Genomic DNA, 10,179 nt, shown 5'->3' with positions numbered 1-10,179 from the left:
TGAAATTCCATGCATTTTATAAAACGTTGCACTTTTCTTCATTGATTATGTCAAGTATCATCAAATTTTGACACTTATTTAATGAATTCCATAGCAACCTTACAAAATGTAAATACTTCTTTAAATTTTTAAATAAAATAATTTATAATCTGAAAACGGTTGATTTCATTCAGCTTAAAGTGTAAATGCAAATTTGTAACTTTGTAAATTGTCTATCTAATGACGTATTAACATACAGGTACTTCCATTTGAAAAACAAAAGTTATATTGCGTTAAAAAGTTTTATATTGAAGTTCACATTGTTAACACCCTGTACAATGTATTTATATTTCGGTTCAATAGAATTCTTAAAGGATCTGTGGTGATTGGAAAGTCGTATTGTTGCTTATACAATTAATTTTTAGATACCATGTTTTAAGCAACATTTTACTAAAATGGCGATAATCTGCCATCGTAGCAAGTAAGAAAAAAACAATTTACGGTGCATATGCAGCGTTTCAAGCTGCATTCCATGAGCTAATGACAAATGGGTGGTTCTATTTAAAAAAAATACACTTTGATCTTGCCTCGCTTTTCTGAGACACTCTGTATCATACAAGATATTTTTAAAATATACGTACTTTGTGCGTGAATAACTTTTATATGAAACTATTTTTCGAAAGTTTACCACCAATGGAAATAATGAACCCTCTCGCACTAAAAAACCACTCTGTATGCACGAAAATTAAAAAGAAAAACGAAGACCGTATTTAGAAAACTGGATTGAGTGTCTATATCTCAAAAACTAACAATTTAATTTTGCCATATTTATCAAAATCGTATTATGAATTATGTAGCAAATCAAAGCGTATTACTTAAAAAAAAATAGGACATTGAAACTAAAAACGGTTTCTTAGCAAAAAATCCTAACTTGCAACCAAACTTTCGTATTTGATTAACTTACGTACGTCTCTGCCAGCAAACATAACAAAAGCTTGTTTGCAATAAAGATTATTTTTTTATCGGCACAAAAGACGAAAAACATTCACATATTTAAATTAGTTACTAACTAGAGTTACGCATAAATCCGAACATTGATTTTCTGAATTTGTAGTGTTAGCCCAGGTCAAACAGATGAACAAATTTAAAACATTTGGCAAACATCCCATTGTCTGCAATCCGCTGTATCCACAAAAAAATACCTTTTCTGTCTGCGACTCCTTAAAATCACCTCCAGTAAACGTTAGCGCATTAACTAATGTAAATTAGTAAATGTGTAAATAATTTATATTCAAATAAATAGCCCAGTTTGATTTAACCTAATCTTCAATTAATTTAACAACCTTTGTCCGATTATTCAAGCCCCTTTAATTTGTTTAGTGGCCGTATCAAAAACGCTGAATCAGTACATTGAACAAAGGCAAATATTAGTACAGAAAATATAGGCTTTATGTGTGCAAACTGGGTATACATTGAATTGTATAAAGTCCAAAATCAGTCAAGACAGATACATGATTCCGTTAACTCCTGAAAATGGAAATAATCGAACCATTCGCCAAGCAAAAAATAGACGAAGTTTTCCGCAACTTCTATTCCTATCCGAAGGAAAAGCCGTTGGAATTCAACTTAACCAATCAACAGAACATTCTTGAGGTGAATGGGCAAGGAGTATCTGAACGGTATGTGCTGGAAAAGAGTGTAAATTTGACTAGAGCAAACACTTTGGGTTCTTCAGTGGTTCAGCCAGCGTTTCTCGTTAGTAACAAAAGTGAAGAAGACTATGGTGCCTATAAAATTGAACGACTAGATAAACTGGAGAAGGTCAATGTGAACAACGTTGAACAACTGAGGCTGGTATTAAACAAAATTGCTCGAATTCAAGCACAATGCCTCATGGGACACGAATTGTCCTGCGAAAACCGTGAGTATCTCCTGAAGCCCATCGCAAAATCAATCACTGGAAACTTCACAGACATTGAAGAGCAGATAATCACAACTACGCTGGACGGGCTTCAAACCGCCCTCAACAAACTGCTTCAATCCAATCTCCTTGTTCTGAGTAACTGGATGAGCACTAACAATATTTATATAGATACAAATAACAACGATGTGGTGTTTTTGCAAAATAGTCCCGGGCAGCTTCTTCCTCCAGCCCATGATGCTCTTCTCTGCATATTTTCATTGACTACTGAGAAATTTCGTCAACATCACTACGAGGATTTGGCGAACTTCTATTTTAAGTCCCTAATCAATGCTTTTAAAAATTCAAACCAAACAATTGCAGACAATATAACTGAAGCGTATATTGAAACGCAAACAAATACCTTTTTACCGGTTGTAAAATTGACCGCAGCCAGCAAAGCGAAAGGTTCGGATGAATTGCGAGATATTCTAGCCAACATAGAAAACTACTTGAAATTTCCGGAAGTAAACCAGGAAGATGTGTATCATGCGATTAAAACCAAGCTTGCCAGCAGCGAATTTGATTTGCTGAATTACTCTCTAAGAAGGCTGACTGAAAACAATGGCCATTTAGGAGACTATTTCCATCTGGAGATTACAGTTAAGCATCAAGAAATCGTGGAAATTTTCAAGTTATTTGCAAAAATTGTCAATAGCACCACAGATGCCTTTACCGATTTAATTGAAAATGGGCTTGGCAAAAAGGAAAAGTTCTTTTACATCACTTTGTGTGGACTTTTTGATGAACATGGACTTAATGATTTAATGGATTTTGCTCCCAAGTGCTACATGTCCGGATTGAAAGGAATGATTCTAGATGATCTTACTAGTATAGGATATACGCCACTGACACCAGATATTAGCCTAAAATTCGACGGGGTTAGAATAATATTGGAAAAGCTGGCAAAGTTTCATGCATGCACATTTATCATTGAAGAACTGTTATCCAGGAAATGGGGCAGGAAAGTGAGGCTTGGAGAGGAATATTCCGGATATCTGGAAGAAGCTCTTATCGTTACAGACGGCTCAATAGGCGATTTTATGTTTAACCGGTTTCAGTCAATTTTTATTTTGCTTGATAAAGTGCCTGAGTTGACAAAGGAAGTTGATTTAACGAGAGAGGAAATCCATACGCGACTAACAAACGTTAGGCAAAGCCTATTTAGGAAAGTGCGCACATCAAAAACCATAAGAAATGTAATAAACCATGGCGATATGTATGTGTCCAACATGCTGTTCAAATTTGGAGATGAGCAATCTGTCCTGGATGGGATGTTAGTCGACTTTCAAATACTGAGGTATATGCCCCCTGCTTATGAAGTCCAATTCTTCATCAACGTTTGTTCGAGCAAAGAAGACAAAGATAAATACCAGGAGCTTCTTCTGAATGAATATTATGATAACATGTCTGCACATTTGAAGAAATTCGATATAAATCCCGAGGAAATTTATTCGCGGGAAAATTATGAGATTGACCTACAAAACACTAAATCGGCCGCGATGTTAATGACATTTTGCTACCTCGTCGTACTCTGTGCTGATCCAGAGTTTAGAGAAGAAATGATGCGTGTAGAGGAAACGATGAAATTTTACTTGGAATATCATCAGGAGAAATATTTAGATATTGCTTTGAAATGGGAGAACTACAGAAATCGAGTGACGGGAATAGTTCGAGATCTTCTCGAGTGTCTGTAGACGACTGGTGAATAATTTCGCTATCAATGTTTTTGTATGTTAAAGAAATAAAACTTTTTAGCTTTTTTCTTCTCCATTGACAACAGCAAAGAAAGTTGAATGAAACTGAAACAATTTAGAGGAAATGTAGCCAAAAGTACAACACCTTGGTTGCTTAGTGAGAGCAATAAGGCACTTAACCGTTTATGTTTTTATTAATTATATTCCTACAGTTAATTTTGAAGTTTTCCGCTAAAAACAATATATAACAATATACAGGATATTTAGGTACTTAGAGACGGGCAATCTGTTTGACTGACTGGAGCAAGGGGGCGACTATGAGATTTATGATCAAAAAAGTGTTTAACTTATGAATGTAACTGACTAGAGTTGAGTTCATTCGAGTTCAAAGTGAATTATTCATAAAACTTTCTGCAACTTCATATGTTGATGATTATAATTAGACTTCTACTAATTCAAGCAAAAAAAGTGTAAAAAATCCAAAATTAGCAGACACTTTCGATTGAATTTGAATTACATGCATACATGCAAATTATTTTTTAAATAGCATGATTTTCTAGCTTTGAGTTATTTTACATAATTATCAATGTTGTTTTTTTTTATTAAAATGTAGTTAACAGTTTGTGTTAGTGTGACTAAATATAGTAGAAAAATTTATTGTGGATAAATCCCTCTTTTAATAGAAATGATGGTGGCTAATTGATTCGAAGCGGCCAAAGTACTGAACAACTCTTGTGTAATAACCGTAAAAAAATTAGATTGATTTTTCAAATGGTCTAATTCAATACAAACGTTTCAACCAAAATTTATAAATTAATAACCAATTATTATAGTAAGAAACTTAATATACTGTCACCTTTTTTCATGGTTGCAAGTGATTTTTTATAGCATAATTTTCTCGTTTACAATTCTTTCATATAATCATGAAATAGCGTCCGTAATTGACGGCTACAGTTGTCTCAGTTTATTTAATCCATTTTCGTTTTTGCTAATATTTAGCAAACAGTAACTGGTTTAAGTTATTAAATAATACTATAATCTCCACTCACACTCAACTTAACTTTTTTCACGCATTTAGCCAAATCTCGAAACTTTTAGATGATACCTAATATTTCTTGTTGAAGCATTAAAGCTTATTCGTCCGTTTGCAAAAGATACGATCTCATTGTCACTAAATATAGCAGAAAAAATATTTGTAATTAAATTCCTCTCCTAATGGAAAGGTGGTGGCCAAATGACCCGAAGCGAGGTTAACTACTTAACTTGTGCAATAAGTCAGATAAAAAAAACAAAATTATTTTTAAATGGCCCAATTCAAACTATCAAAGTGTAATCAAAAGCTGTAAAAGCTAGTAACCAAGTATTTTGATAAGAAATTTATTATAATGATGTACAATGCCATTTTTTTCAGGCCTTCAGGTCAATTTCTTCAATAGCAAAATTTTCTCGTTTTGAATGGTTAATTGTCGATATACTTGTTTGAATAATTTTCAAATATAATTGATAATTAACGAACTACAGTGGTGTTGGTTTATTGCCAATGTTGGTTTTCGTGCTAATATTTAATAAGCAAATACTTATTTATACTTTGAAATAAGACAAAGTCATCTTACAAAACTGCAAACTTTGCTCACCGATGTAACCGAACTTCTATCTTCTCTATGAATTAAACGAAACTCGCCATCAATTTGTATCCCAACTTTTTTGCATTAGATACTTTTCCAACAACTGACCATGGTACAAAAACCATTGTAATTAAGTCGCTCTTTTAATCGAAATAACGATGGCTAATGGATCCGAAGCTTGTGAAGTACCTATTTGACAATTATTGTGCATCAAGTGACTATACTATAAGTTTTGAGCAATTACACGTTTTGTCCATTAATAATGATTTTTATTTCTATCAAGCGACAATTCTATTAAGAGCAATGTGGGATTTTGCAATACGAAAATTTTAATTTTCTGATAAATTACCACAAAATCATTACTCATGTTGAGTGTATTCATTCCTCTTCTGCATACATATCAGGAACTGAAAAAAATTAGTAACATTTTCCATCTACTAGAGTTTAGCTTCATTCCAGGCTGAGACGCAACAAAAGTAGGTCCATTTTTTTACATATAGGTACGCAATATTAATTATTTCTACGTGATTTGTAAACATCAGCAACATTTTATCGAAAGCTCAGGTAGCTCCTGGTAATCTTGAAGAAAAGACTTGGCGGAACTGATTTAATCGAAGCCATGACCTACTGGAGGTTTTTTCGCTTGCCATAAGTGGACAAAGTTGTAGCTCTGATTTGTTATTGGATGGAAAATCTATTGCTAACTGTTTCTGTTAATTTTTGTTTGTATTCGCAAATACATATCTTACACTGTTTTCATTTGCATATCTCAGCATGGAAAATAAATAGATGCAAGGTGTAAACGGTGAGAAATCGAAAGCCTGTTAAATTGTGGCTCAATTTTCATTTTTACTCAATAAAAGATTCTTAAAATACTTTCAATATTTCACTTGAACTTGAACTTAAACAGTTGCTGATAAATTCGGAAAACTCGAATGCTTTCATATCGTTAATTCTCTGCTAGTGTTATGTAGAAACAAGACTAGACAAGTTATGTAAATGATCCAAGTCGATCTTCAGTTCTTCCGGAACAATTTTCGTTTGACTTTATTGACTAAATTCAGCTGAACCTGCTACTATAATCTCAAATGTCTAGCAATAGAAAACAAGGATTTGAAGAATACGAAACATGTTTGCCTCAAAGTTTTGTACGAAATAATTTTTCCTAAAAGGATCATATGTACGTACAACCAGTCGCTTACATAAGTATTAATGCGTGTTTGCCCGTCGCAATAAAAATTACTTAAAGTATGTTTAGATTCTTATAAACATTGCAATATTGACTGCTTAATTTTTTTATTTATATAACATAGACTTAATGTAAAATTCAAAGAATCATTACAGAGCTCGTAAAATATGAAATTTAAATTTGCATTATGACTTGTAGAACATCTGAATTAGCACAATGAAGATACTTTACAACGTGGGAAATTGATAACAAGTTTGTGGGTATATGACAAAATATTATAGCTGTGTAAGTAAAGATAAGCCCACTTTCACTGCATGTTGCTTTCACTTTTGTTCATAAATAACATTTTCAATAATAAAGTGTTGGACACACCGTTGATAGTACACAAAATACACTTATCATTTTCAACTAGAAACAAAACGAGTACTAAATTCCATGTTTCCTAACGCTATTTAGTTCGATTGATAAGAGTGTATTAGACTGATTGTGGTCTGCATACAATTTATTTCTTTCTCTATCCTATACACAATTTGAAACCCTTAGCAGTTAACTATCAATTACTCCTGTTTGAAGAAATTCTCCTGCCTCTTAGAAGAACATGTTTCAATTGATCTAGCCTTAACATTAATAACGCAAATAGCAACAACAATGTTAAACAACACAGAGAAGAAATAAATTGTTGAGTATTCTTGCAAAGCTCCTCATTTTCAGATATTTTTTTATACTTATAAATTTGCAAGATCGCATCTCTAGTTCCCAAAGTTCAATTGCAAACAAAAAATTTTTGAAAAATTAAATGCGTCTAGGTTGAAATTTTCGAAAAATATGCTAGAAAATCAATATTGTTTCCATTACTGTGTAATATTGTTGGAACGACTGATTAGTAAAATAGTTGTTAGAAGAACAAATCATCAAAATACTCTTTTTTAATGACACTCAAAGATTTGGAAACTAATTATAATAATTGCAAATGTGCAATATAAAAACCAATACGTGAAATATTTACTTGTTTTGAAAATTTGATGTTTTATACAATTGTAATGAAAATAAAAAACTTGTTATTGAAAATCCCCGCAATATTTTTAATGTGATAAAAATTGTCCAATTTCGTAACGTTGAAGAAGAAATTAAATAGATTCATCTATTAATATCAGGCTCTATCTGTATGAGTAACCAGTGGAAATACATATGGAAACTAATAAGAAAACGCGTTTTCAGAGCTAGAATTTCTGACATTAAATGTTCAAAATAATTTCCTCCACATAATACTATACTGGATTCAACTGGATACTCTACCTCTGGAAGTAAGTATTTTATCTAGTCTCAAAATAGGATTTGAGTATTATTTTATTTGCTTTGGCGGCAATAACAAGGAATCTTAAGAGCTTCAAACTTATATAACAGATATTTTAAAATTGTTTTATTTCATGGTGAACTAGTTGTGCTTTTCACTTACAATGTACATCGTGCTTTTTCCAGCTGCACCTAAAACCTAAGTTAAAATTACTTCAATATCTATATCAGCCTTTAAAGTGCTGTTCAATTCTTAAGTTCTCAGTTTACCAACTATCGATTTATCTGCAGTTGACATTATTTATGAGTAGGCATCATAGATCAATATTATCATAAAATCATCAAAGCTTAGAACGCAGATTCATCTAAATGGTAAACATTAAATTTTCCGCCATGCTAGCTGGTAATACATAACATTTAATGGACCCCAGTACGCCATAGGTTATCAAATAATTTTAAATTAGAAATAGGGAACAGACGAAAATTATCTTATGTGTGGCTTGTCAATCTTAATCAAAGCAACAATTCTTTATTACGTCGTTGACTATCCTTTACTTTGAACTGCCAATCTGTTTAGAACAAATGACTTTGCAATTTGCTGCTCAAAAACAAACAATATACACAGCAAGCCAAATACGGCTGGAAATAACAAAAGAATGAAACGAATAGGTTTGAGATTAAAATTTGAGAGAATCTGTTGAGTTCGTTTCAAATCAGGAAATATGTGCGTCATTAAGGCATTTTTTAAATATTTGAAAGACATTGTCCTTATATTTGCATATTACCACAAAAATCTCAGCTAGATTCTGCTTGATTCAGCCAATATATATGTTTTGTTTTTCCACAATAATTAAAACAATACAAATTTTATTCGAGTTGTACTACTAGTTAAATCAGTTTAAATACGGCTTTATAAAACAAATAATTGCAATTTCCAAGTAAATTCATACATTTGCTTGAATTCTTAAAAATTCCATCCAGTCTAAATGAAAAATTTTCAGAGTAAATTACATGTAGTTCAAATAACAATCAAATTAAGATACATGAATTTAAAACCGAAACATTTTTTATTGGCTGTTTACGATCGAAATTGCAAATTTTAACAATCTGTCTAGACACGAAGGCAAATAAATGGTAGTTATTAATTTCTCGTCGTAAGTATAGTTTGATTTGATTGGCGAAATCCGTGCTCGTGGCACAAGTTTTCCAATTCACAATTATTAATAATACAATAATTCACAATTACAATAAAATTACGCAATCATTTTGTTTGAAATTCGATAAGATTGTCATTACGCAAGTACTGTTATCTAAAATTTTACTGCATGTATGTTGCTTAATATACAATTATAGAGTTTTACACAAAAATAAAGCAAATAAAGCAAACACAAGAAATCGCCATAAACGTATGCAATCATAATAACCCCATTATGAAATTTATATCATTAGTTATAAAAATAAGATTCTTATACAACAAAGACTTTGCTCTTGAAATGCATGATGTAAATACAAATTTTTCGAAAATTTTTATTGAATATATTCAAACAAAATGCAATCGAGAATCGTCACGAAAGATTATGAATTAGTATGCATATGGCGTTACATGTGGCTAAACCGGTGCCGAGGCACTCATAGTAGCTCCAACGCTGCCAGACGTTTGAAAAAGACGGCAAAGTATAACGTCCTAGCAAATGATACACATATCCTGTAATTTAATAATAATGGTTTGATTGAGATTGAGATAGAGTCATTAACAACACTTGTTTCTGATAGCTAATATTTGATCATATCATCAGCATCGTCATTTACAAAAACACCTATCAGATTTTTCGATAGTTTTCTTGTTCCCGGGAATAAAATCCGCATTGCGTAACTTTTAAAATTTTATTTCTATAAATTCTCGTTTTATATCTAGTAAAGTAGATCTACAAACTTGAGATCAGGGATGGCCGGTATTTAATAAAACCACTAAAAAACGGTGTTCCAAACGTGTAACCTGTAACCGCAGTTTCATGAATTAACTAATGAGACCGGCGAGAGCCCTTTTAAAAAAACAATTTTATTTCGTTAGATTACAAAAGTTCATAAAATTACTCGTTGACTGCCTACTTCTGACTGACTGGCCTCCGCACATCTCCTTGGTAGTTATTGTCTCCAAACGGACATGATCTGCTGGCTCATCAGTTTATGGGGATAGGCGGTCAGTTAACTCACGTAAAGCATCCAACAAATTCTAAAAAGCTTAAACATAAACTATCCGATCGGAATCAGTCACGGTACTACTAATTCGATTTAACGAGAATTATATTTCACCATTTAATGTTCAGCCGAAATAGTTTTTGTCTATGTTGATGTTTGAAATTTGCATATCAGACATTTAGGTGCAAGATTAGGCCAACATTTCATGTTTTCCGTCCCGTTTTTGCTCATTTCTCG

The 10,179-nt window shown here is 32.3% G+C and overlaps 3 protein-coding genes across 6 annotated transcripts in view; 2 read left to right on the top strand and 1 right to left on the bottom strand.

Annotated features, from left to right (window-relative positions):
* LOC109535824 overlaps positions 1-8,133 on the bottom strand; it is a 42,338-nt gene extending 34,205 nt beyond the window's left edge. Inside the window, exons 1-2 of one of the 2 annotated variants that reach the window (XR_007280289.1) lie at positions 8,014-8,133; positions 7,907-7,942 (exon numbers count right to left, since the gene is read on the bottom strand). Coding sequence is in view for 1 of the 2 variants with exons in the window: in XM_048660971.1 (XP_048516928.1) it covers positions 7,907-7,915 (9 nt within the window). In the remaining variant the exon portion in view is untranslated. The remainder of the gene's footprint in view (positions 1-7,906; positions 7,943-8,013) is intronic. The other variant, XM_048660971.1, reaches the window with a different exon arrangement.
* LOC109535677 (C3 and PZP-like alpha-2-macroglobulin domain-containing protein 8) overlaps positions 1-10,179 on the top strand; it is a gene marked incomplete at its 3' end in the record, with an annotated part of 219,141 nt that overhangs the window by 118,543 nt on the left and 90,419 nt on the right.
* Positions 1,572-3,701, top strand: LOC109535823. Its single transcript, XM_048660933.1, has 2 exons — positions 1,572-1,658; positions 1,715-3,701. Exons 1-2 carry the CDS (start codon positions 1,637-1,639, stop codon positions 3,634-3,636), a joined length of 1,944 nt encoding a protein of 647 aa, XP_048516890.1. The 5' UTR covers positions 1,572-1,636; the 3' UTR covers positions 3,637-3,701.

The sequence above is a fragment of the Dendroctonus ponderosae genome, unplaced genomic scaffold, assembly GCF_020466585.1.
Source record: "Dendroctonus ponderosae isolate FM_Combo_2020 unplaced genomic scaffold, Dpon_F_20191213v2 Dpon_F_20191213_1, whole genome shotgun sequence".
Lineage (NCBI taxonomy): Eukaryota > Metazoa > Arthropoda > Insecta > Coleoptera > Curculionidae > Dendroctonus > Dendroctonus ponderosae.
This window is presented reverse-complemented; position numbering and strand designations above follow the sequence as displayed.

What these genes read in the sequence shown, in the direction of transcription:
- LOC109535823 (XM_048660933.1), top strand. Translation starts at nt 1,637, where the DNA reads ATGGGCAAGGAGTATCTGAACG. An exon ending in GGGCAAGGAGTATCTGAACG is followed by an intron (nt 1,659 to 1,714) that starts GTATGTGCTGGA and finishes TGGGTTCTTCAG; the next exon opens with TGGTTCAGCCAGCGTTTCTC.